The 24314-nt window shown below is 55.2% G+C and overlaps 3 protein-coding genes across 11 annotated transcripts; 2 read left to right on the top strand and 1 right to left on the bottom strand.

The window, feature by feature from the left end:
- Positions 1–76: 76 nt before the first annotated feature.
- FERMT3 (FERM domain containing kindlin 3) lies at positions 77–18686 on the top strand. Its single transcript, XM_086384367.1, has 15 exons — positions 77–255; positions 822–994; positions 4356–4589; positions 4808–4927; positions 5033–5201; positions 5411–5513; positions 15365–15472; positions 15618–15752; positions 15833–15882; positions 15990–16114; positions 16341–16447; positions 16601–16840; positions 17185–17309; positions 17892–18033; positions 18126–18686. The coding sequence occupies exons 2-15, from the start codon at positions 835–837 to the stop codon at positions 18303–18305; spliced, it is 1998 nt and encodes a 665-aa protein (XP_086240493.1). The 5' UTR covers positions 77–255; positions 822–834; the 3' UTR covers positions 18306–18686.
- TRPT1 (tRNA phosphotransferase 1) lies at positions 18632–21223 on the bottom strand. 7 transcript variants are annotated; one of them, XR_015157803.1, is made up of 8 exons: positions 21104–21211; positions 20663–20749; positions 20335–20416; positions 19621–19790; positions 19354–19528; positions 19086–19250; positions 18900–19010; positions 18632–18764 (listed from the first exon to the last, which is right to left on the bottom strand). XR_015157803.1 is itself a non-coding variant. In XM_086384375.1 (8 exons), exons 1-8 carry the CDS (start codon positions 21188–21190, stop codon positions 18673–18675), a joined length of 861 nt encoding a protein of 286 aa, XP_086240501.1. In that variant the 5' UTR covers positions 21191–21211; the 3' UTR covers positions 18632–18672. The 7 variants fall into 7 exon arrangements, 4 of the variants coding, with proteins under 4 accessions (XP_086240501.1, XP_086240503.1, XP_086240502.1 ...); XR_015157805.1 differs by having other exon boundaries at positions 20983–21112; XM_086384375.1 differs by having other exon boundaries at positions 19086–19142.
- Positions 21101–23915, top strand: NUDT22 (nudix hydrolase 22). Of its 3 annotated transcripts, none has more exons than XM_086384372.1 (6): positions 21101–21234; positions 21628–22125; positions 22454–22552; positions 23137–23234; positions 23372–23465; positions 23750–23915. In XM_086384372.1, exons 1-6 carry the CDS (start codon positions 21160–21162, stop codon positions 23849–23851), a joined length of 966 nt encoding a protein of 321 aa, XP_086240498.1. In that variant the 5' UTR covers positions 21101–21159; the 3' UTR covers positions 23852–23915. The 3 variants fall into 3 exon arrangements, with proteins under 3 accessions (XP_086240498.1, XP_086240499.1, XP_086240500.1); XM_086384373.1 differs by having other exon boundaries at positions 21217–21268; XM_086384374.1 differs by lacking the exon at positions 21101–21234 and adding an exon at positions 21238–21341.
- The last annotated feature ends 399 nt before the right edge of the window (positions 23916–24314 follow it).

The following is a 24314-nucleotide window of genomic DNA, read 5'->3' as shown; positions in this document are numbered from 1 at the left end:
CTGTGCTTACTGGAAGCAGAGGCAGGGCTGTGTTGGCAGTTGCTTCCTGCACCCAGCGCCCGCCCGCCCTGGGGAGGGGCCAAGCCCGCCCTGCTGGTGATAAGCCAGGGAGGGTTGCCCTCTGAAGGAAACTCCAAAGAGAAAGCGGAGGGGGAGGAAGCACGCAGCGGTCTGCAGGTGTGTGGGCCGTGGCCAGGAGTGGCTGACGCGCCGACCCCCCCAACACACCTGCAGCCCCAGCCCCTCGCAGGCAAGGTAAGCCGGTGGGCAGCTGGAGGCCCAAGGACCCTCCTCGCCCTCGCCCTCTGGCAGCCCTCTCTGCCCAGAACGCCTCTCTCCGTGCGGCAACCTAGACTTTCCACGGCCCTTGAGAGGCGTCAGCAGCTTTGGGGTGGTGGTTCTGAGCTTTGGGCCTGATGGGGACTGTTTTCTGACCTGGGTTCACCATTTCTAGGGTGGGCAGCTGCCAGGGCAGGCTTGGGCTGGGCTGTCGGCTGGGCAAGCAGGTGGACGTTGGGCCCAGCTCTGGCACTGAGCTGGGGGGTGTAGGGGGAGCCCCTTCCTACTCTTAGGGGCCTCGTCTTCCCGTCTGCACAAAGGGAGAGGGCTGGGCAATGTGGTCTCGAGGGGCCCTTGCGAAGCTCAACCATTGTGATGGAGAGAGGGGTCCGAGTTTCTCACCTGGGACAACCCACCTCCCCGGGTCTTGCTGCTGCCGCGGCACTCTGGCCTGCGGGCTTGCCCTCTGGCCCCTTGCCTGTCCCGGGCACCACAGGCCACCTCCCAGCTGCCCACTCTCCTCCTTCCCACCCTTTCCTCAGCGCCGCCGCAGCCATGGCGGGCATGAAGACAGCCACCGGGGACTACATCGACTCGTCCTGGGAGCTGCGGGTGTTTATAGGAGAGGAGGACCCGGAGGCCGAGTCGCTCACCCTCCGCGTCACGGGGGAGTCACACATCGGTGGGGTGCTCCTGAAGATTGTGGAGGAGATCAGTGAGTGCCCACGACCCCCGCCGCCCACCGGGTCCCCCAGGGCTTCCGGGCCGGCCCTGCTGCACGGCCCTCGATAATGGAGTCACAGTGACTCAGGCACCAGCTTAATCATTTTGTTCCAAAAAAGACATTTCCCCAACTCAACTTCCCCTCCCTCCCACTGTCGTCCGCCCTTCCTCCATGCTAGCTGGTTCTGCTAAGACCCCCAAGGACCAGACCCGGCCACGGGCCTCTGCGTCAGGAGAGGCCTTGCCTGGGCTGAGGCTGAGGTCCCATTCTGGGGGTCAAGGGGAGGCCAGAGGGGGCTCCTGGTGACTTGGGGACCTGGTCCAACGCCCTGTCCCTGGGCGGAAGCCCTCAGCATGCTGGTGACAGGCCCCAGCCTGGGTGGGACGGCCCTGCCCCCACAGGAAGTTACAGCAGAGCCTCCTGTGGTGTCAACCCTGGAGGGGAGCAGGGCCAGCGACAGGGGGCTTCTCCCTGTCTTCTCATCGCCTCTCCCCGCTGGGGTGGGGGCTGCCCCTTCCTGGGAGGGTGGCGGGCTGGCTCTGATAGCCAGAGCCGGAAGGCAGGCCCACGATAGGCCCATCCAGCCCACAATCTGGGCCCCTGTGGGTGTGGGGCGGGGGCGGGCTGTCTCAGGCCCATCCAGCCCCCGCCCCGCCACGTGCGGCCCAGAAGGAGGTCAGTGGCTTGTGGAGAGCGTGGGGCCCCCCCAGACAGCCCGGCCACAAGGCTGAGGTAGTGAGGGGAGCCTCCAGAAGGCAGGGCCCCAGGAGGTTGTGAAAGCAGAAGTAGGGAGCAGAGGGTCCCTCAGGAGACTGGGTGACAAGACTCAGGCAGGCCTGGCCAAGCAAGGCAGAGAGGGTGAAGACCAGGTGCCCCAAGAGAAGGCCCAGCTGGCCCCGGGGGACGGTCCACAGCAAAGCAAGAGGCCTCAACAAGGAGCCTGCGTGCTCCTTGTTGGGTCCAGAGTCAGGTCTGCGTGCGTGCTAAGTCGTGTCCAATTATTTGCAACCCCATGGACTGTAGCCTGCCAGGTTCCTCTGTCCAAGGGATTCTCCGGGCAAGAATACTGGAGTGGTTGCCACTCCTCCCCAGGCTGCTGGGCCCCCAGGGTCAAGTCCCTCCAGCTTCTCCTGTCCCCCACCCAGCAAATACTGTCCCCACTCCACCAACTCCCACTCTTTCCTTAGGGCATCAGAGTCACTGATGCCCAGCCAATCCAGCAGTGCCAACCTGGGGCCTGGAGCACAGCTGGGCAGGTGAGACCCAACATTTAGGGGCCGGCTCAGGGCCAGGGTGGGCTGCTACACAGGGGAAGCCAGCATGGAGGTCGCACCCAGCCCAGGACAATATGAATCCCGAGTGAAGTGAAGTGAAAGTCTCTTAGTTGTGTCCGACTCTGCGACCCCATGGACTATACAGTCCATGGAATTCTCCAGGCCAGAATACTGGAGTGGGAAGCCTTTCCTTTCTCCAGGGGATCTTCCCAACCCAGGGATCAAACCCAGGTCTCCCACATTGCAGGCGGATTCTTACCAGCTGAGCCACAAGGGAAGCCCATGAATCCCGAGAGGGGGGCCGCAAACAGGGAGGAGCTAGGCGAGACACTGGGGCACGGGGCGAGTTCTGAACAGGGTGAAGTCTGGGGGCTCTAGGCCAGGGAGGACTCCGGAGTGTGACAAGGAACAAGGCTGGGGGCCTGCTCTTCTGTCCGGTGTTTGGGACTCCATCGTGGAGGTGGAGAGCCACAGGAAGGGTTCCCAGCGGAGGCTATCGGGCTAAGGCAGGCCCCTCCCAACAGGGCGGGCTGCAGGCAGTAAGGACGGACAGGAGGTGGAGCGTGGAGGCGGGACTGCCTGGATGAAATGCGGCTGAAGGCAAAGGGAAGCAGCCTAGCCGTTGTCACCCCGTCCCCAGGATCTGCGGGGAGCTAATGAGGGGAGGGGGGGCCTCTGTCCACTAAGTCGTGTCCAACTCTTTGCAACCCCATGGACTGTAGCCTGCCAGGTTCCATTGTCCAAGGGATTCTCCAGGCAAGAATACTGGAGTGGTTGCCGTTTCCTCTTCCAGGGGCAGACCCAGGGATTGAACCTGTGTCTCTTTATGTCTCCTGAACTACAGGTGGATTCTTTACCACTAGCGCCACCTGGGAAGCCCCCACAGAGTCAGGCAGAGCAAGGTTAAGAGGAGCCCCTGGGGGGCTGGGACTCAGGATTGTTGCATTCATAGTCCCAGAGCCGGGCACATAGGCAGGCGAACAAAGGTTTCTGGAATGATCGAAGCCAATGGATGTGCCCCTTAGCCAGTTGGTTTCTGGCCTGGGGCTCACAGCAGAAAGGTGAAGACATAGACTAGATGAGACTGGCTCCCCCTCACCCTGGGAAAAGGCATGACCAAGGAGGGAGAAGAGGGTCCTCTTCCTGAACCAATGGGGATAGGCAGGGGCTGGCCTGGAGAGGGGCCAGTGAGAGAGAACAAGGGCAGAGGGCCACGAGGAGACGGGAGTGTGTGCCACAAAACCAAGAACCGTGAAGGCACAGCGGGGGGGCTTCTGGGCAGGAGAAGGCTCGAAGGAGGTGGAATTGGGGCAGGGGACAGGACCACTCCCCAGGAAGGGCTCTGACACTAGGGGACACAGCGCTTCCTCTGTCTCACCTGGCACTGGTTCAGGCTCCTGGGGGGAGGATTAAGAGGGGCGTGCACGTCTTCTGACACTGGCCACGTGAGACCTCGAGGCGCTCCCATCTCTATCCGAAAGCCCACGCTCTATACTGGCGCAGCGACGTGCCTGTGTCACAGACACATTCCACTCGCCGCAGGGCAGCAGGCCCTGCTCGGTGTCCATGGCTGCTCACATCTCAGGAACTAGAAAACTGAGGCCCAGGGAGGCTCAGGTCTTGGCCAAGGTCACAGAACTAGAAACCACTAGCTCTTTACGGGGCGCCTGCTGCTGTGTGCTCGGCATAATCCCCAGGCCCTGCTGTCGCCTCTGCCTCCCGAGCTCCCAGAAAGGCCAGAGAGAAGCCATGAAGTTGGGACTTGCAAGAGGACACAGGAGGTGCTGCATGGGGAAGCCCAGTGCCCTGGAGTGTGAGAGGCGGGGGCACTGGGTTCTGGGTTGGGGGCTCCCCCGGGAAGTGACTCCGCTCCGTGGCAGCTGAGCCCAGGGGACAAGCAGGTTAGCCAGCAAACAGCTGTCATGCCACGACCTCAGTCCTGGGCCCCCAGCCTGGCCCTGCTCCTGGCCTGGGCCGGGGATTGGGTGTTCAGCACCTCTGGATCCCAGGCTCGTGCTCAGCACTCAGGGCAGGGCCCACCTAGGCTGACATGGTCGCCCTTGCCTGTGGCCCCGCAGAACGCAAGCAGGACTGGTCAGACCACGCCATTTGGTGGGAACAGAAAAGGCAGTGGCTGCTGCAGACCCACTGGACGCTGGACAAATACGGGATCCTGGCCGACGCCCGCCTCTTCTTCGGGCCCCAGCACCGGCCCGTCATCCTGCGGCTGCCCAACCGCCGTGCCCTGCGCCTCCGCGCCAGCTTCTCCCAGCCCCTCTTCCAGGCCATGGTGGCCATCTGCCGGCTCCTCAGTGAGTCCCCGGGTGGCCCCCATGCTGCCCCTGCCAGGGTCCAGCCAGGGGGAAGGTCCTCTCCCTTGCCAGGCCCAGCCACTGTCACCTCGTCCTTGCCGAGCTGTTGTTCCCCCTCCAGCTTGGGGGGCTGGGACCTGCCCCAAACTGCCCATGGGTGGGGCAGGAGGTCACAGGGCAGGACCCTGGCCTCCCCTTGAGGCCTCGGCTCCCCTCAGGTATCCGGCACCCTGAGGAGATGTCTCTGCTCCGGGCTCCTGAGAAGGAGAAGAAGAAGAAGAAAGAAAAGGAGCCGGAGGAGGAGGTGTATGACCTGACCAAGGTCGTCCTGGTCGGGGGTGAGTGCAGGCTGCGGCAGCCCAGAGATGCCGCCGGGGGGCGCCTGGGAGAGGCCTGGGTGGGTGAGGGGTACCGGGCCTGGCTGACCCCCACCCGCACTCCAGGCGTGGCCCCCGCGTCGTTCCGGGGGATGCCAGCCCACTTCTCAGACAGTGCCCAGACGGAGGCCTGCTACCACATGCTGAGCCGGCCGCAGCCCCCGCCGGACCCCCTCCTGCTGCAGCGCCTGCCTCGGCCCAGCTCCCTCTTGGACAAGACCCAGCTCCACAGCAGGTGCGCAGCCCGTCGGGTCTGCAGGCGCCCTGGCGCCCCATGCCATGTGTCCTGCTCCCAGAGCCCACCCCCTCCCCCGTGGCCTGCTCGGTCTCGTCCCCAGGCCCCCTTTCCTGTATGTGTGTGCTTGCCCCCGAGCCAGCCCGGCCCCCTCCACCGCCCCGCTGCCCCTGGCTCGGCCCTGACCCCCAGCCTGTGCTCTGCTCCAGGTGGCTGGATTCATCGCGGTGCCTCATGCAGCAGGGCATCAAGGCTGGGGACACGCTCTGGCTGCGCTTCAAGTACTACAGCTTCTTCGACCTGGATCCCAAGGTGGGCAGGGTCAGGGAGAAGGGAGGCTGGGTTGTGGGACACGGGGGATCTCGTGTCGAAGGTCTGGGCTCCGCGAAGGTTAGACACTTGTGGGAGTCTGCCCAGCTGTCCGTTTGTGGGTCCACACCCCCGTTGGGTAGCTCCACCAACATGGTGCTGGGCCCCCGTGGATGCCAAGGCCTGTTCCTCAAGGGTTGTCAGGGAGAGGCAGCTCAGTGTAGACCGTGGTAGGTGCTGGGAAGCCTGCTCAGGTGAAAGACGCCTGGGACACCTGGGCTCAGGGAAGGCTTTCTGGAGGCAGCGGCACTGGGACCGGCAGGAACCAGGGCAGGTGAGGGGTGAAGCTTTGCAGGCGGACGCCTGTGTGTACAGCTCCCTCCCTGCCTGCCGTCCGCATGGCAACAAACAGGCTCCATGCATCCGGGCTCAAAAGCCCCGCTTCTCTGTCCCCACTTCCTTGCCAAGCTTGTAAGCATCGTTGTCCACAGAACCCGGGTGCAGTGTCTTTGCTCCCCAGAAGCCTTTCCAGTGGGTACTCCTTGATGCCCTCTCTCTCCTCAGCCAACTCCATCCTGGAGTCTTCCTTCCCCATCCTGTTGAGGTGACCAAGCCCTCCATGCTGTTTTGTTTTGGGCTGTACCGCGCGGAGGGCATGAGGGATCTTAGTTCCCCGATGGAGCTTGTGGCCCCTGCAGTGGAAGCATGGCGTCTTAACCACTGGACCGCCAGGGAAGTGCCCCAGTCCACTTCTTACTTGACTGCTTAGGATCCCCACACACTGCTCGGGGGTCTGCAGCTGCCCTGCCCCTCTCTGCCCTTCCTTCTGTCTCTACAGCCTCTGGGAATTGCGAGCTCCAGGGCTCCCTCTCCAGCCTCCTCTCTCCACCCTCTCTCCCAGGAAGCTCCAGCCTCCTGGGTTTAAGGATCATCTCTGTGCTCTTGAAGCTCTCAGTTTTACCACCTCCAGCCCAGACCTTCCTCCTTGAGCTCTAGACTCTCATGTCCAAGCCCTAGACTCTCATGTCCAACTGGCCATCTCTGCTCTGGCACCTAACAGGCATCTCAACTTCTGTTTGAAACAAAACTCTTGATTCCCTGTCTGCCCAGCGCTTCCTCCTACCACGGACTCCTGGCAAAGACCCTGCACTTACACTCCTCTTGCGGCTCCCAGGCTCAGTAGTTGCGGTGCTCAGGCTTAGTTGCACCATGTAGAATCTTTCTGGACCAGGGAGCAAACCCGTGTCTCTAGCATCAACAAGCAGATTCTTATCCACTGTGCCACGAGGGAAGTCCCATTGTAATTATTTAAACTTTAATAACCAGTCCATTATTTTTTATTAAACTTTTGGTTTTGAGGTAACTGTAGACTCACGGACAATTATAAGAACTGATACATGATGGAGAAGGAAACGGCAACCCACTCCAGTTATCTTGCCTGGGAAATCCCATGGACAGAGGAACCTGGTGGGCAAAGAGTCAGACACTGAGGGAGAGGCAGGCGCTTGCTAGAGGCCCCAGAGCTTTTGATGGCAGAGCTAGCACTGTGGCTGAGGACTCCCGGCTCCCAGGCCTCTCTCACCAGATAGGAGCGTGGAAAACTAGTCTAAAATACGCCTGAGGGCTTTCCTGGTGGCTCAGTGGTAAAGAATCGCCCCCCTGCCAAAGCAGGGGACGCGAGTTCCACCCCTGGTCTGGGAAGACCACACGTGGCAGAGCAGCTGAACCCATGCATCACAGCCACTGGGCCGGGGCTCTCGAGCCCGGGATCCGCAGAAATGAGGTCTGTGGGTACCAGAGCCCATGCTCTGCAACAAGAGGAGCCACAGCTAGAGAAAAGCCCACGCAGCATGAAGACTGTGCACAACCATAAATAAAATCATTAAAAAACAAAAAAACAAACAAAAAAAAGAACTAATACATGAGATCCCAGGCCCCTGGAACTGGGTACCCCAACCACCATCACGATCAGGACCTTGACCTGATACAGTCAAGACACAAGGCAGCAATCAGTTGTCCAGCAGATCCATTTTTAAATATAAAAAGCAGTCTTTTCTCTCTGCCTGCACACACACCATTTCCTACGCTCTTTATCCCAGTGTGTAGATTCGGATTTCCAGCTGGTATCATTTTCTGTCTACCTGAAGGACTTCCTTTCACATTTCTTTTCAAGCTGATCTACTGGTGATGGATTCTTTCAGTTTTTGTTCGTCTCTGTAAGTCATTATTTTGCCTTTGATTTTGAAAAATACTATTCTTTGATGTAGCGTTCTCGGTCAATGTGTTTTTTTCCCTTAAAAATACTGCCCCACAGTCTTGTGGCTTGCTCCTTTGTAGGTAATGTGTCTTTTTCTGACTGCTTTTATGGTTTTCTCTTTACCACTGGCTTTAAACAATTTGACGATCATGCGCCTTGGTTTGCTTCAGGTTTCTCATGCTTGGGGTCCACTGAGCCTCTGGAATCCGAGTTCATAGGTTTCATCAAATTTGGAAAATCTTTGACCTTTGTTTCTTCATGTATCTTTTCTGCTCCTCCATTTTATGGGAGTCTGATGACGTGACTATTAGACACAGAAAATCGTCCCACAGTTCACAGATGCTCTGTTCAGTTTTTTATTTCCCCCAGTCTTATTTTCCTATGTTTCATTTTGGATAGTTCTATTGCTCTATCTTCAAGTTTACGAATCTTTTCTTCTCCCTTGTCTAATCTGTCATTAATACCCTGCCTAGAAGTTCAGTTTTGACCTTTTTAACATTTTCCATCTCTCCTTAACATGCTCATGCTTTCCTCTATCTTCTTGAATATACAAGATATATTTAAAATAACATTTTAGGAACTTCCCTAGCAGTCCAGTGGTTAAGACTAAACCATCCCTGGGTGGGGAAGTAAGATTGTGCATGCAGCAAGGCCAAAAAAATTAAAACTTTTTAGTGTTTTTGTCTACTAATTCTATTATCTATGTCATTTCTGGATCTACTTCTATTGACTATCTCCTAATTATGAGTTGTGTTTTTCTGCTTTTCATGCCTGATAATTTTTAATTTGATACCAGACACTACAAATCTTATACTCTTACATGCTGGATTTTTAAAATACTTTAAAATCTTATTTGGGGATAAAGTTAAGACACTTGGAAACAGTTTGATCCTTCTAAGGTTTGCTTTGAACATTAATAATTGTAATTTGTGATAATTAATTGGGACTTCCCAGGTGGCCAATTGGTAAAGAATCTGCCTCCCAATGTAGGAGACGCGAGAGATGTAGGTTCCAACCCTGGGTCAGGAAGATCCCCTGGAGTAGGAAATGGCAACCCACTCTAGTATTCTTGCCTGGAAAATTCCATGGACAGGGGAACCTGGTGGACTGTAGTCCATGGGGTCACAAAGAGTCGGACACAACTGCGCATGCACAAAGGCAAAGGCAGTTATTAATTAGACCGGACAAAAGTTTACCCTATTACTGAGGCAAGAGCCTCCTGAGTCTTCTGATGTTATATACATATGATGAGGTTTCTCTAATCTCTGTTGGGAATACGAACTCTTCCCACCCTGGTGTGAGCTCTGGCAAATGTCCACGTGTGTCTTTCAGTGTTTTCTTCCATCAGCCTTGGCTTGTTTCCTTACACACACATGCACACTCATTAATCAGCTAAAGACTCGAAAGGGGCCCTCTGCTGATTCCATGTAGAACTTTCTCTCTGTGCAGTTCTCTGCTCTGCAGCACTCTGCCCTGTGAACTCTAGCTGCCTTGGACTCGCCAAATTCTCAGCTGCACCTGCTCACCTCTCACCTTGGGGAATATGCTGGGCTCCATCTGGGGTCCTCCTCTTGCCTGCAGCATTCACACTTGCTCCAGGCAGCAAGCTGGGGAAATCTCACCATTCATTCACTTGTTTCATAGCGATTAGTGGTTGCTGTTCAAGGTCATGTTATCCACTATCTAAAATTCATTTGGTTTTCCTGTTTTCTTTGTTTTGTAAATTAAGTGTTTGTTTTTGCCGCACCTGTGGTATGGGGGCTCTTCGTTCCCTGAGCAGGGATCAAATCCGTGCCCCATGCAATACTGCACCACCAGGAAAATCCCTGAAATTTTATTTTTAATCAAAGTAACAGCTTAAGGAGTTGAATAGTCCCAATAGTAATAACAACAACAGAAAAACACTTCCTTTCTACCTCTCCTTATCCCAGATTTCTGATCCCTAGAGACTGTAGGTTTTAAGTCTTTGGCTTTTTATTCTAGTGTTTACCTCTATATGACAAGCTTAGATATGTCTATTCCCTTGATTTTTTCTTCACTCCATGCATTATCTATTCACTTCGTATGAAAGATGAAAATTTAGCTGTCTTATTTCCTCCCTCCTTCCCCTACAACATACACCTCTTTTGCATCTTCCCAACTGAGCTGTGTTGTAGTTTTTGGTTAAAACAACATGCGCGCGGTTGTAAATGGTAACACATATAAATAGTGTTCTGAGCTAAGCCACAGAGTGACTATACTTCCTTTCTTGGTTTATTTATTTTCTGTTAATTGTCTGTGCTGTGCTTAGTTGCTCAGTCGTGTCCGACTTTTTGCAGCCCCATAGACTGTCACCAGGATCCTCTGTGTGTGGAGGTTCTCCAGGCAAGAATGCTGGAGTGGGTTTCCATGCCCTCCTCCAGGGGATCTTCCCAACCCAGGTTTCCCGCATTGCAGGCAGATTCTTTACCATCTGTTAATTGCCTATCTGTGCACAATTAGAAGTGAGACGCCAAAAGGCTCTCTGGACACTCTCCGTGAATCTGTGGCCTGCCGTGGGAGCTCTTCAGAGTGATGAGGTGGGATGTTGCATAACCCAGTCCCCCCAACACTGCAGCTGGAGCACAACGCCCCTTTCAAAATGATTGGTTACTTTAGGATATCAATCAGTGTTATATCTTGGTGAGAACCGTGGAATGGTGGCAATCTAGACCCACTGGTTGACTGTTGTCCTGGAACTTCCCTTCAGTATTTCCTGGTAATTCCTATAGTTGACTTCTTGATTCCTGACTCCCTCATTTCAATGGAGCATATATTTCAATGACTTCCCCTAAAATGGCAACATGGTAATAGCTTTCCCTAAGTGGTTTGAAATCCTGTGTGTTTGAAAAGGTCACTGGTCTGCCCTCACATGAAAGTTTGCATAATTCTTGGTTTGAAACATTTTCCTGCCAAATTTTGAAGCAACCTCCCATTGTCCTCGAGTTTCTAGTGTTTCTGTTGAAGAATCTAACTCCATTTCATTTTCAACCCTTCCATATGTGACCCTTGCCATTTTTCCTGGAGGAGTAGGAGAGGCCCCAGAAACTTAAGAATATTCTTGGGAGTTGCCTGGTGGTCTAGTGGTTGGGATTCAGCAATTTCACTGCCATAACCTGGGTTCAATTCCACATCAGGAAACTGAGATCTTGCAAGCCACACAGCGCAGCCAAAACAAGACACAAAAGAATCTTTTCCTTATTTCTTGATGTTTAAAAAAATCTCTCAATAGTATGTCCTCATATGAATCTTTCTTCTTTGATTGTCCCACATACTTGCTGAGCCCTTTCAGACCAGAAGCCTGGGTCCTTGAGTTCTGGAAATATGGTCTATACAATCTCTTTAATAATTCACTGCCTTCCACTTTTCTGTTTTTTTTTTTCCTCCTGGAACTTGGTAGATATTACACCTCCTGGATTTATTTTTACAAGAAAAAATTGGGTATTTATCTTTTTTTTTCCTTTTTCATGTTTTTTGTCTTTTTGTTCTACTTTCTGGAAAGTTCCTTGACTGATCTTCCAAATAATCTATTGACTTTATAATTTCTGCAACTGTCTTTTTAAATTGTAAGAGCTCTTATTTTCTGACTGTCCCTTTTTAGTGTTTTTTTATTTTATTTTTTAGTGTAATATACATTTAGAAATACTCACAAATGTCACCAACACATCAAGCAATAGAACTCTACCAGCATTCAGAAGCCAAGCAGTATCTCCCGCAGGGGGAACCATTACTGTTACTGCTAACACCATAGATTAGTTTTGCCCATATTTGAAATTTACATAAAGGAAGTCACACATTCTATATACTCTTTTTGTGTATTTTTTTTCACTCAGCATTATGCTTGTATGATTCATCCATGTTGCATATAGGGTAGCATATTTCTTCTTGGTGTGTACTATTTCAGGCTGTCAGTATACCACAATTGATTTTAATTCTCCATTCTATTGTTTTGTTATTACTAATTTTTGGCTGCACCAGCTCTTCACGGCTGTGTGCAGGCTTGCGGGCTCTAGAGCGTGGGCTCGGTAGTTGCGGTGCATGAGTTTAGTTGCTCCATGACATATGAAATCTTCCCAGACCAGGGATTGAATTCGTGTCCCCTGCATTGGCAGGAGGTCTCTTATCCAGTACACCAGGCAAGTCCTCCATTCTACTGTTGATGGGCATTGTACAATGTTTAGATTGGGCTATTATGAATAGAAACACTATGAACATTCCAGCATATGTCTTTTGGTGAACATATACCATATTATCTGTAAGGTATACACCAAGAGGTGGAATTGCTGGGTTGTAGGGCACGCACTAGTTTGAAAAATGAAAGTGTGTCCTATTCTTTGTGAAGCCATGAAGTGTAGCCCACCAGGCTCCTATGTCCATGGGATTCTCCAGGCAAGAATACTGGAGAGGGTAGCCATTTCCTTCTCCAGGGGATCTTCCCAACCCAGGGAGTGAACCTGGGTCCCTTGCATTGCAGGCCGATTCTTTACCATCTGAGCCACAGGGGTTATGGGGCAGACACTGGTTTAGCTGTAGTAGATAACTACACCCCCGTACACCCCTACCAGCAGTGATGAGAGTTTCAACTGTTTCACACATTCACCAGTACCTGATATTTCCTGCCTTTCCCATCTTAGCTATTCAGGTGGGTGTGTAATAGTATCTCATATGGTATTTTGTTTGTTTATTCAAGCAGTTTTACTGAGATATAACTTCTATACCACACAAACCACCCACTGTAAGCAGTTTATTTTTAGTAAGATACAGCTATGCCACCATCACCACGATCCAATTTTAGAACATTTCCATCACCCCAGAAAGCTCTCTAGTGCCCATTTGCAGTCATTCCTTCTTCCACACCCAGGCAACCACTGATTTGCGTTTCTGTGTGGCTTTAATGTACGTTTCCCTGATGACTAGTCAAGTTGAGAACTTTTTCACATGACTGTTAGCCCTCTGGATATCCTCTTTTGTGAAGTTTCTGTCCAATGTTTTACCAGTTTCTACACTGAGGTACTTATCTTTCTCGTACAGCTTTGTAGGAGTTCTTCATATATTCTGTGCAGAGTACTTTGACAGATAAATATATTGTGAATATATTTTCACAAAGCACAGAATACTTTGCCTTTTCATTCTCTTAGTAGTTTATTTTGAGGAACACGAGCTCCTAATTTTAATATAATCTGAGTCATAGTTTTGTTTTATGATTAATATATTTTACATCCTGTTTAAGAAATCTTTTATTCTAAAATTGCACAGATGTAGTCCTATTTTTCTCTAAAGGTTTTACTGTTTTCACTTTGATATTCAGATCTGCAACTCAACTGGAACTGATATTTGTATGTGGTAAGAGGCAGAGATACAAATACTTTACTTTTTTTTTCATTAAAAAAATTTTTTTTTTTTTACCATATGGGTATCCAATTGACCCAGGTCCATTTATTGAAAAGAACATCCTTTCCCCAGTGATGGCAAGATTTCCCTTGTCCCAAGGTGAACATACATGAGTCTCTCTCTGACTCTCTTTTTAAATATTTTTTAAAAATTATTTGGGAGTGCCGGGTCTTAGTTTGCAGCATGCAGGACCTTTGATCTTCACTGCATCATGCGAGATCTTTATTTGCAGCATGTTAACTCTTAGTTGCAGCATGTGGGATCTAGCTCCCGACCAGGGATGGAACCTGGGCCCCCGGCACTGGGAGCACAGGGTTTCAGCCACTGGACCACCAGCAAAGTCCCTCTCTCTAACTCTCTTTGATTCCATTGATCAATTTGTCTCTGTCAATACCATGTTGTCTTAATTACTATAACTTTGTGATTACATTCCTTTTCAAAATGGCTTCCTGTTCTTGTTTTAGGAGTGCAGAATTTTGTCTCTGTAAGGATTTCAACTAGTGTTTGAAGTGTTTTTCTGCTGTCTACATTGTCTTTATTTCCTCCGAGTTCTTTTTCCCCCTGACTGTACTTCATGCCAGCAGTTTTTGTTAAATGTGGATAATCCCTGCCTGCCCTTTCATACTTAGTAAGGCTCTAAGAAGCCAATTAGAAACCCGAGTGGATGAACAGGGCTTGGCATTTGGGAGGGTCTCCTGGCGAAAATGGGGCAGGAATGCCCCCTCATTGTGGGGGGTTTCTCTTTGGCTTCCCAGCAGTGAAAGCTCTGATCTCTTGACTGGGGAATAGAAGGCTCATTGCCAATGTCTTTGATGGCAAATGGAGAAGGGCTGAGGGTGTCTCATCTTTCAAAATGCCAACTTTCTCTTCATTCAGCTGTTTTCAGTACAACGTACTCCCACCCAGCTGTGCCATGAGTGCCAGATGCACTGGCTCAGCATCTTGAGAGAGTAAATCTCTGGTTTCTACCAGGTGCCAGCTGGGAGCAGGGAGTCACTCGGCTGCAGGGAGTAGGGAGGAACTGTTCCATTTACAGGCTTTCTATGGTCCTCATTTGAGCCCACCCTCGCCTCGCAGAAAGGCTTCCCTGGTGGCTCAGACAGTAAAGAATCCACCTGCAATGTAGGAGACGAGGGTTCAATCCTTGGGTTGGGAAGATCCCCTGGAGAAGAGCGTGGCAACCCACTCCAGTATGCTTGCCTGGAGAATTCCATGGACAGAGGCGTCTGGCGGGCTATAGTCCATGGGGTTGCAAAGAATAGGACACTGAGTGACTAACACCTTCACCTCCCAGACCTGAGCCTGTCTACGACATGAACTGGGATGCCTTTGTTCAGATCTTAGTTCTTTTTGCTGTTTGCTTTCTGATTTTTCCAAGCTCATTAGTGCCTTTGCCTTAGAACAAGAGAGGGAAAAGAGTGTGAGAACCCAGCTCTCCTTCTCTGCAACTCAGTCCTTGTCCACGTTTCTGCTTTTCATCTTCCAAAATTTTGTTAGTATCTCTCAACCTGCTTTAGTCCCCTCTCTCTTCTTAGTTCTTTTGCCTTTATCCCTGTTATGGCTTTGCTATTGATGCTGGTGGGTTTCAGAGGAAGTGTGGGCTTAGTCTTACTTCTATGGGTAACTGGAGTTGCCCCTTTGAGCTCCCTGCTCCTTCTCTCTGGAATGTTCTTCCTACCACTCTTCTCGTCAGTGGTTCCTTGTCATTCCCAGGTGTCAGCACAGCAAGCCCCCTCCCCAGGGAAGCCTTCCCGGAATGCTTCCCTCTGGGGAGTAGCAGCCCTCCCCACCCCCACACCCTAGTTCCATTCTTTCTCATCACCATCAAACTCGTGGGATTCTTGCCTGAGTCCACGAGTGAGCCCCTGTTTTGGAAGTTACTTCCTTTATCGCTTTGAATCACTTATTTTTTGAGAGATTTACTCAGCCCCTGCCTTGTCCCTTCATGCAGGGCACACAGTAGACAAATAGTCGATATCTGCACAGAAAGGTTTAGAGGGAAGAAACCACCGCCTGCCTGGGCAGATGGGGTTGGCAGGCTGCGGTTGGGGTCTGCTGCCCATGTGGAACCACTCCATGAGCTTGCACAGCACAGGTCGGGCTGAGGCCGGAGGCTTGCGGGGAGCTGGGTGCATGGGGTGCTCAGGACAGATGTCACCCAACCAACCCAGCCTCCCCCTCCCTCCAGACAGACCCAGTGCGGCTGACCCAGTTGTATGAGCAGGCTCGGTGGGACCTGCTGCTGGAAGAGATTGACTGCACCGAGGAGGAGATGATGGTGTTTGCAGCCCTACAGGTGCTGGGCAGGCCGGGGGCCCCCAGGGGCTGGGTGCAGGCCAGGCCTAGGGCAGGGTCTTCCAGGGGGAACCCTGTATCCGGGGAAGCCCTTTTGGGCAAATGGGCTGCCGGCTTAGCCATCCCTGGCCATGTGCCCCCTCCAGTACCACATCAACAAGCTGTCCCAGAGCGGGGAGGTGGACGAACCAGCGGGCACAGACTCAGGGCTGGACGACCTGGATTTAGCCCTGAGCAACCTGGAGGTGAAGCTGGAGGGGTCGGCGCCCACGGACATGCTGGTGAGGAGCGGCTCCAGTCAGGGGCTGGGGTCAGGGTTGAGCGCAGGGGCTGGGCGCCCCCTGACTCCTCTTCTCCCCAGGACAGCCTCACCACCATCCCAGAACTCAAGGACCATCTCCGGATCTTCCGGTGGGTCTGGATCCAGCCTTGGCAGCCCTGCTGGAGGGGGGCCCAGTGCGGAGAGAGGATGGGGGGGAGGGAGGTGGCCTGTCCTGAACCTCCTGCCACACCCTCAGGCCCCGGAAACTGACTCTGAAGGGGTACCGCCAGCACTGGGTGGTGTTCAAGGAGACCACCCTGTCCTACTACAAGAGCCAGGACGAGGCCCCCGGGGAACCCATCCAGCAGCTCAACCTCAAGGGTGAGTGATGGCGGTCTGCAGGACAAGGGCAGGGCCGGGCCAGGGGCGTGCAGGGGCCTCACCTGACCCACCTGGGACTGGCCAGGTGAATGCTCTCACCTGTCTCCAACTAAGGGCCGGAAGATGCCCTCTGACCCGAGGCTGCTGTGCAGGGCTGGCTTTCACCCAGGGCCCTCGCACCAGGGCTCCTCTCCCCAGCCCCCTAGCCCATCCCTTCTTCCTCCAGGCTGTGAAGTGGTCCCTGATGTCAACGTCTCAGGCCAGAAGTTCTGCATCAAACTCCTGGTGCCCTCCCCTGAGGGCATGAGTGAGATCTACCTGCGGTGCCAGGATGTGCGTGAAGGGCCGGGTCCAGGACCCCTGGAGGCTGGAGCTAAATGGGTGCTGGGCGGGGCCAGGCCAGGGGCACGGGGCGGGGCCAGGCCAGGGGCAAGGGGCGGGGCCAGACCAGGGCCCTCACCTCTCTCCCCGCCCCTCCCACCCCAGGAGCAGCAGTATGCCCGCTGGATGGCTGGCTGCCGACTGGCCTCCAAGGGCCGCACCATGGCGGACAGCAGCTACTCCAGCGAGGTCCAGGCCATCCTGGCCTTCCTCAGCCTACAGCGGACAGGCGGCGGCGGCGGGGGCTCCGGCAACCATCCCCAGGGTCCCGATGCCTCCGCCGAGGGCCTCAACCCTTATGGCCTTGTGGCCCCACGCTTCCAGAGAAAGTTCAAGGCCAAGCAGGTGCCAGGGAGAGTGGGTGGTGGGACTGACCAGAGGGTTTACCTGGCCAACCTCGGCCCCTGGATCTCCACAGAGCCTTCCCCTGGAAATGCACGCGCTCACTCGCTCATTCTCCCTCCCGGGTCCTGGGACTGGGTGTAACCCTCTGGGAGGGGTCACAGTCCAGCCGCCCCGTCCTCCACAGGGCCTGGCTCAGCTCACGTGGCTGAATGCAGACAGGGTGCACTCCAGTGGCCCCACGCTGGGCACTGTCCCCACCGCAGGCTCCACATCCTGTCTCCTTGATGGGGACAGGCTGGGGGTCTCAGGGACCTTGGCAGCCCCTCACCAGCTTGGTCCTGCAGCTCACTCCACGGATCCTGGAAGCCCACCAGAATGTGGCCCAACTCTCGCTGTCTGAGGCCCAGCTGCGTTTCATCCAGGCCTGGCAGTCCCTCCCCGACTTCGGCATCTCTTATGTTGTGGTCAGGTAGGAGCCCCACCCCAGCCTGCTCAATTAGGCACAGCCCTCCCCTGCTGCCTGGGGGCAGCGTGTGAAGCCTTCCTTCCTGTCCTCGGAGGGGAGACCTTACTGAGGGCAGCCCGTGTGCACTCCCTCCATCCTGCACCTGTGCAGCACACACTAGAGAGCAATCAGGCCGAGAGAGCCGGTGGCCCCCTGCACCCATCCCAGCCCTGCCACACACCGTTCTCCCTGGGCCTTGGGCAGCTGGTCTATAGGACAAGGTTGGGTGGCTGCTGTGAAGGGAGCACCCCCTTTGACTGCCCACTTTCCAAGCCTGTAGATAGGAACAAGCTGAGGATGATGCTAAAAAAAAAAAATGTTCCTATTGAAAGGCATGGACTATTTGGCTGACGCTGCTAAATGCTATCATAGGGATTACATCAGTGAAGCCCCATTTTCCACATGAGGAATTTGAGACCCAGAGAAACTAAGGGACTAACTTGCCAGCTTGCTCCTGAGTGCCACACCAAGCTCTCTGGGTGGGCTCCGGGGCCATGCAGAGTGGGGGTGGAGGTCCCCCCCTCACACTTTCCACTTGGGCACCAGGTTCAAGGGCAGCAGGAAAGACGAGATCCTGGGCATCGCCAACAACCGACTGATCCGCATCGACTTGTCTGTGGGTGACGTGGTTAAGACCTGGCGCTTCAGCAACATGCGCCAGTGGAACGTCAACTGGGACATCCGGCAGGTGGGCCTGGAGTGAAGGTGGGGGAGGGACCTGGGACTGGGCCGGACCCAGCCAGGGGCAAGGCACCAGCCCTCTGACCGCCCGCCCCACAGGTGGCCATCGAGTTTGACGAGCACATCAACGTGGCTTTTAGCTGCGTGTCCGCCAGCTGCCGCATTGTGCATGAGTACATCGGGGGCTACATCTTCCTGTCCACTCGGGAGAGGGCCCGGGGGGAGGAGCTGGACGAGGACCTCTTCCTGCAGCTCACCGGAGGCCACGAGGCCTTCTGAAGCCTGTCTCACTGCCCCCGCCCGCTCACCACCTGCCATGACCACTCCTAAGTCCACACCCGCTGGGACTCACCGTCCACACACTGTCCAGACATGCAACGACCGAGCTGGACCCATTCACTCACTGTCACTGGCTCTGTGTAGACCAGGGTCCTGGCTGGGTCAGACCCTGCCATCCTCCGGGAGGGTAGGCCCTCATTTGCACAGCACCCGCCCTTCCCTTGTCTGAGTGGCCAGGACCAACACCTCTGACCCAGCTGAAGTCCCTGAGCACACGAGGAAGACTGGCTGCAGCCACGGGATGATGACTCGTAGTTTCAAATCAGTTTCTTTTTTATCTTTTTACATTTTTTAAAAAATAAATATTTTATTGTTGGGTCATCCCTCTTCCTCTGGAGCTATGCTTGGAGTCTCTCTGATGCTCTTTCTCTTCATTGCCAGCCAAAGAGAGGGGCTTTCCTGAGATAGAGAGGAGAGTTTGTTAGAGAAAGGAGAACTAAGTCAGTCTGAGGTTGCAAGCTGGGAAAGAGGTGAGGGCAGAGGGCACAGGCTTCGGGCACAAAGAACAGGGCTGGCTGGGGTAGTGGTTCTTACGGGTAGGGCGCAGCTGCAGGGCCTCCTTGAAATACTTGGGAGGCAGGACGCCATCAGCATTCCCTGGAGTCAGGATCACCCCATTGGTAGAGCGAAAGAAGGGGATTCCATCTGCCGACAGAGCCAGACCTGTGATTCAAGCCCTCTCAGAAGGCCTGGGGTGGTCCCTCCTGTGTGCAGACTCACCTGCCAGGGCCAGGGGCCCATTGATGAACACAGCCACTTCACAATTTGGCCGCATGCCTGAGTGGACAATTGGAGCTGGGGCCTGGGGCGTCTGGACTGTAGTTATCAAACCTGGGCGGGCTGGGATCCTGGGCTCATTTCAAGGGGTGAGGAGGGGATTTGTTCCTGCATGCAAGTATGGGCTGGCCCTGAACAAGAGGCTATGACCCTCAGAGGGGGACCTGGAAGGACAGACTGCGTAGGAGTAGCTTGGGAGAGGGGCACTGACCACTGATGACACCAGGGTCCCCAGGCAGTCCTGGGGCCAGGTGGATGTGTGTCCTTCCTCGGCAGGATAGGCCCTTGAGCAGGATGGACGGCCAGTGCTGCCGGAACGTGCCATGGACGAGCATCAGGGGCAGGGCCTGCGGGGTCTCCAGGGGCTCCAGCTCTAACTCAGGCACCTGGGATGGATGCGGGGGGAAGGGCGGCAGTGACCCTCCCCGCACAGGCAGGGCTCTCACGTGGCTCTGCCACTTGTCCCCTTATGACCCACCTGCAGGGAGTGACCCTGATTGGCCCGGATGAGGGGGCCGGTGCTGGGGTCCCCTGGCTGCAGGGCAAAGCGCTGCTTCGCATTGGTGTCCACCACGCGTTGAACATCTTCAGCTGAGAAGCTGCGGAACTGGGGCAGCTGCAGGAGGGCGTCCAGGGGCACGAAACCATCTGTGGGGAGGCAGGGTGGTAAGGAAATGACCTTGCTCTGGCCCGCGCCAGAGTTCACAGGGGGAGCCTCAGACCGCAAGACCAGAGCCTATGTGACCTTTAGACAGTCCCCCCTTTCTGGGCCTCAGTCCCTCACCTTACATGAAATAGGCTCTGTCTCATGAAGAGACAGGACCCCCAGTCTCATAGAGGGTCACTAAGATCAAGGGACCCTTTTGAGGACAGAACCCAGCCCAGAGTGGACACTTAATAAACATCAGTTGCCCCAACACCCCTAGTGCCCAATCTTGGCGTAAGTGTTTATTGGGCCACTGGGCTGGAGGTATCACCAGGCCTGGCCAGACACAGGCTCCTCTCCCAGTCCGCCCTGGACATGATCCTGGGCTCTGGGCCTCAGCCTTCCCTTACATGGCAGGGATGTACCTTCTGTGCTGTCCCCACAGGACTGTGGTAGGAGCCATGGGGGAAGGCGATTACCGACTGGCTCACTCTACTCCCTGGGCTCCAAGCACTCCTGGGCCCAGCCCCTAAGATGCTCACTTACCGGCCCCCATGGGAAGGCCCAGCTTCAGGGCCCCGTGGCGCAGGGCGTAGGACAGAGCCTTGGACAGCTGGACATCTTGGTCCTGAAAGAGCCCAGAGCTGACCCTTAGTCCCAGTGGTAACCCTGCCTGCCCAGCTGCTCACCCTGAAATCTGAGTGACCTGCCGCAGAAGGAGACCAGAGGGACAGCAGTCCCTGTGCTCCTGGGAACAGTATGACCCAGCAGCTCCTGCTCCCATGCCATCAGCATTTCCCAGGGAGCAGGGCTCAGAGCTGCCCTCCCCGCCCTCCCACATTGGGAGCAGGGGTGAGGGTGGAGAGGGGAGCACCTGGTCCCGGGGGGGTCTGTGAGCCCTTCTACCCTTGGGCCCAGCTGTTTCCCGCCTCCTTCCTCCAGAGGAGTTCATGGCCAAGACCTGTGGGGAGCAGTGACATGGGAGACTGTTAAGGACCCTCCCATCTCCCCATGCTGCCCGGTGTCACAGAGCCTCAGGATTTGAGAGCTGGGAGGGGGATATTCAGATCACTAAATTCACTTCCCACCCCCAACTCCCTGGAGCCGATAGGGAAACTGAGGCACAGCAGGCAAGACTTGCCCAAGGTCACACTATGTCAGCCACGGGTCCCAGGGAAGCTGAACCCCCCTGACCCAGGCTCGTTGGTCTGCTCCGCAAGGCGCGCCTCGGGAGGCGCGGCCGCCATCCAGGCTAAAGTGCGGAATTGTTTGGACCGGCCAGACAGACGGAACAGGGACAGACAGGAAGACTCACCGACTCCGGGTGCCGGGCAGCTGATCCGGCGGGGCCCTGAGCGCAGGGACCGGCCAATGAGAAGCCGAGAAAGAAGGGGGCAGGCATTTCCGCTCCGAGGAAAGGGGCGGAGCCTGCGGGAGAGTGGGCCTGTGAGTGCCTGCTGGAGGCCGGAGCTTCCGGATGGTGGGAGGGGTCCCGGCATGTCTAGGGTTGGAGCCAGGACCTTTGGTTTGCGGAGACAGGGGCACTCGGGGAGGCAAGACCTCTGGTTTGGGGAGACAGGGGCACTGGGGAGAGACAGGACCCAGGACCTCTGGGTTGTAGGGATGCCGGGGAGTCTAAGGGATATCTGGTAGCAGGAGCCTAGGAGCTCTTGCTGGGATGATAAGACATTTTACTGCCTAGGGAGTGGTCAGGGGGATGTAGAAGGGCTGCGGGGGGGTGGGTACCCTCAGGAAGTCTGTGACAGAGGGGGCCAGCTGCCGCGCCCAAGGGAGGCTGTGGGTCCCCCGAGGTGACAGGCTTGGCTGTGTCCTCCCCAGAACTGCCCTCTCCAGACCATGGACCCTGAGGTGTCCCTGCTGCTGCAGTGCCCCCCCGGGGGGCTGCCTGAGAAGCAGGTTCGGGCAGAGCTGAGCCCAGCCTATGATCGTCGCCCACTGCCAGGAGGAGACAAGGCCATCATCGCCATCTGGGAGAGCCGGCTTCAGGCCCAGCCCTGGCTCTTTAATGCCCCCAAGTTCCGCCTGCACTCCGCCACACTGGCACCCACTGGCTTGCCAGGGCCACAGCTGCTCCTGCGCCTGGGCCTTACTTCCTATCAAGACTTCCTGGGGACCAACTGGGCCAGCTCAGCTGCCTGGCTGCGACAGCAGGGGGCCACCGACTGGGGTGACAAGCAAGCCTATCTGGCGGACCCCCTGGGCGTGGGCGCTGCACTGGCCACTGCTGACGACTTCCTTGTCTTCCTGCGCCGCTCTGGCCAGGTGGCTGAGGCACCTGGGCTGGTGGACGTGCCCGGTGGGCATCCTGAGCCTCAGGTGAGATGCCAGGCTGGGCGCAGAGGCACAAAGACCCACAAAGCTCAGCTTTGTCTTCCTCATCTCTTAAAAGGGGAGTTGGCCTGGTGCTTCTCCAAAGTCTCTTCTTAGGGGTAGCCTCTCAGCCTCTCCGCTGAATCCTGTCCCAGACCCATGGGAAGCTAGGGAACTGGGGGTGGGGGTGGGGATGGAGAACCTAGCTGAACCAGTAGTTGCCCATCTGGAAAAAGAGGGCTGGGGTCAGAGGAAGTGGCCCTCAGGGCCAGTGCGTGTGGGGGGGAAGTAGGGCGGAAAGAGGGGAGCAGAGACTGAGCTTGACCTCTCACAGGCCCTGTGCCCAGGTGACAGCCCCCTGCACAAGGACCTCCCTGGGGAGCTGGTGGTACACGAGCTCTTCTCCAGTGTCCTCCAGGAGATCTGTGATGAGGTGAGTGAGGGGCAGGCAGAACAGAGTAGTGGGCAAGGAGGGAGGAGGTAGAACAAGCCAGAATTCCATAGGTCCAGACTGGCACACGGCTTGTGGGATCTTAGTTTCCTGACCAGGGATTGAACCCAGGGCTTTGACAGTGAGAGTACGGGACTCCTCCTAACTGCTGGACTGTCAGGGAAGTCCTAGGCATCCATCATTGAGCAAAGAGCTTGGCTTTGCAGCTAGGCACACTTGAAATGGAATTCTAACCCTTGCCTCTGTGTGCCTCAGGGTTTTCCTCCCTACAGTGGGGATAATGATAAATGTCTTGCCTACTTCCCCACCAGGTTTGTTGAAAAGAGGGGTAAATAGGAGTCCCAGTTACTAAATCAACTTCCCTTGGGTGACTCAGGGCAAACTGTTCCATCTCTCCAGTTCTAGTTTTCCCACATGAAATGAACGTGCCCAAGATCTGACTTTCTGTGACTCTCGGCACTTGAACTACAAACTGTAAAACGCTGTACTAGGGTAACATGCTATTCTTCATTGAGGGGGCGGGGACGTGGGAATTGGGCACTGACAGGTGGTATCCCTGGCCCCAGGTGAATGTGCCGCCACTCACCCTGAGTCAGCCGCTGCTGTTGGGCATCGCCTGCAATGAGACCAGTGCCGGCCGTGCCAGTGCTGAGTTCTACGTCCAGTGAGTGATCTCTGGGGGACAGAATCCTGGGTCCTGGAGTAGGTGGGTGGTTGAGGAGCATGGCTGAGGGAGATGGTGCTCTACAGGGCCCCTCCAGGGGCTAAGCACTCACCAGGCCACTCTCACATCCTGTCCAGGTGCAGCCTGACTTCTGAGCAAGTGAGGAGACACTACATGAGTGGGGGACCTGAGGCCCACGAATCCACAGGAATCATCTTTGTGGAGAAACAGGTTCGAGGTGGCAAAGTGTGTCATTTGGATAAGCATCTGGGTTGGGGCTTGCAGAGGCCTGGTCATGCACGTCTGTCTCCCAGGCCTGGGTCGGACGGGGCTCCCAGATCTCAGAGCTTCTCTCCAGAGCCACAAGTCCTCACGGGGTTGCCTTCAGCCCAGGGAGAGTGCCAGGGACCTGCTCAGCCCCCTTAACATGAGGTTCTGAGGCTCAGAACTGTGGGCACAGCTCCCACAGGAAACCTGACGCTGAGATGTCTGGGTCTCACTGTCTCTCCCCACAGAGTATGCAGAGGTTGCAGGAGACTGAGATGTGGGCTGAGCTCTGCCCCTCAGCCAAAGGCGCCATCTTCCTCTACAACCGGGTCCAGGGAAGTTCCACCTGAGTCTCCTGGAGTCCCCAGCCCTATCACCACAGCTCGGAAGACAATAAAGGACTTTATTCTTGGATTCCTTTGGCATCTGCTGTTTGCATGAGACAGAGGGGGCCACTGGGAGAGCCCAGGGAGGGTGAGAGAGACAGGACAAGTGACTTGGGTTAAAAAAAGGCCCAGGCTCAGTCTTGCCCTCTGCAAGCTGAGGGCCGTGCCCCTTTGCCAGGTTCCAGTGAGGCTCCAGGCTGACTATGGGGTGGAAGGGTTTCCCGAATCTGCCTGCAATGCAGGAGACCCGGGTTTGATCCCTGGGTCGGGAAGATCCCCTGGAGAAGGAAATGGCTACTGACTCCATTATTCTTGCCTGGAAAATCCTATGGACAGAGGAGCCTGCAGCGGGGCTATGCGCAGGGTCGCAAAGAGACACGATCGAGCGACTAATTTTCACACTTCACTTTACGGGGTGGAAACTGCT

Source organism: Bos grunniens, chromosome 29 (genome assembly GCF_055505025.1).
Source record: "Bos grunniens cultivar Pamir isolate PY7600 chromosome 29, Bosgru_T2T1.0, whole genome shotgun sequence".
Lineage (NCBI taxonomy): Eukaryota > Metazoa > Chordata > Mammalia > Artiodactyla > Bovidae > Bos > Bos grunniens.
This window is presented reverse-complemented; position numbering and strand designations above follow the sequence as displayed.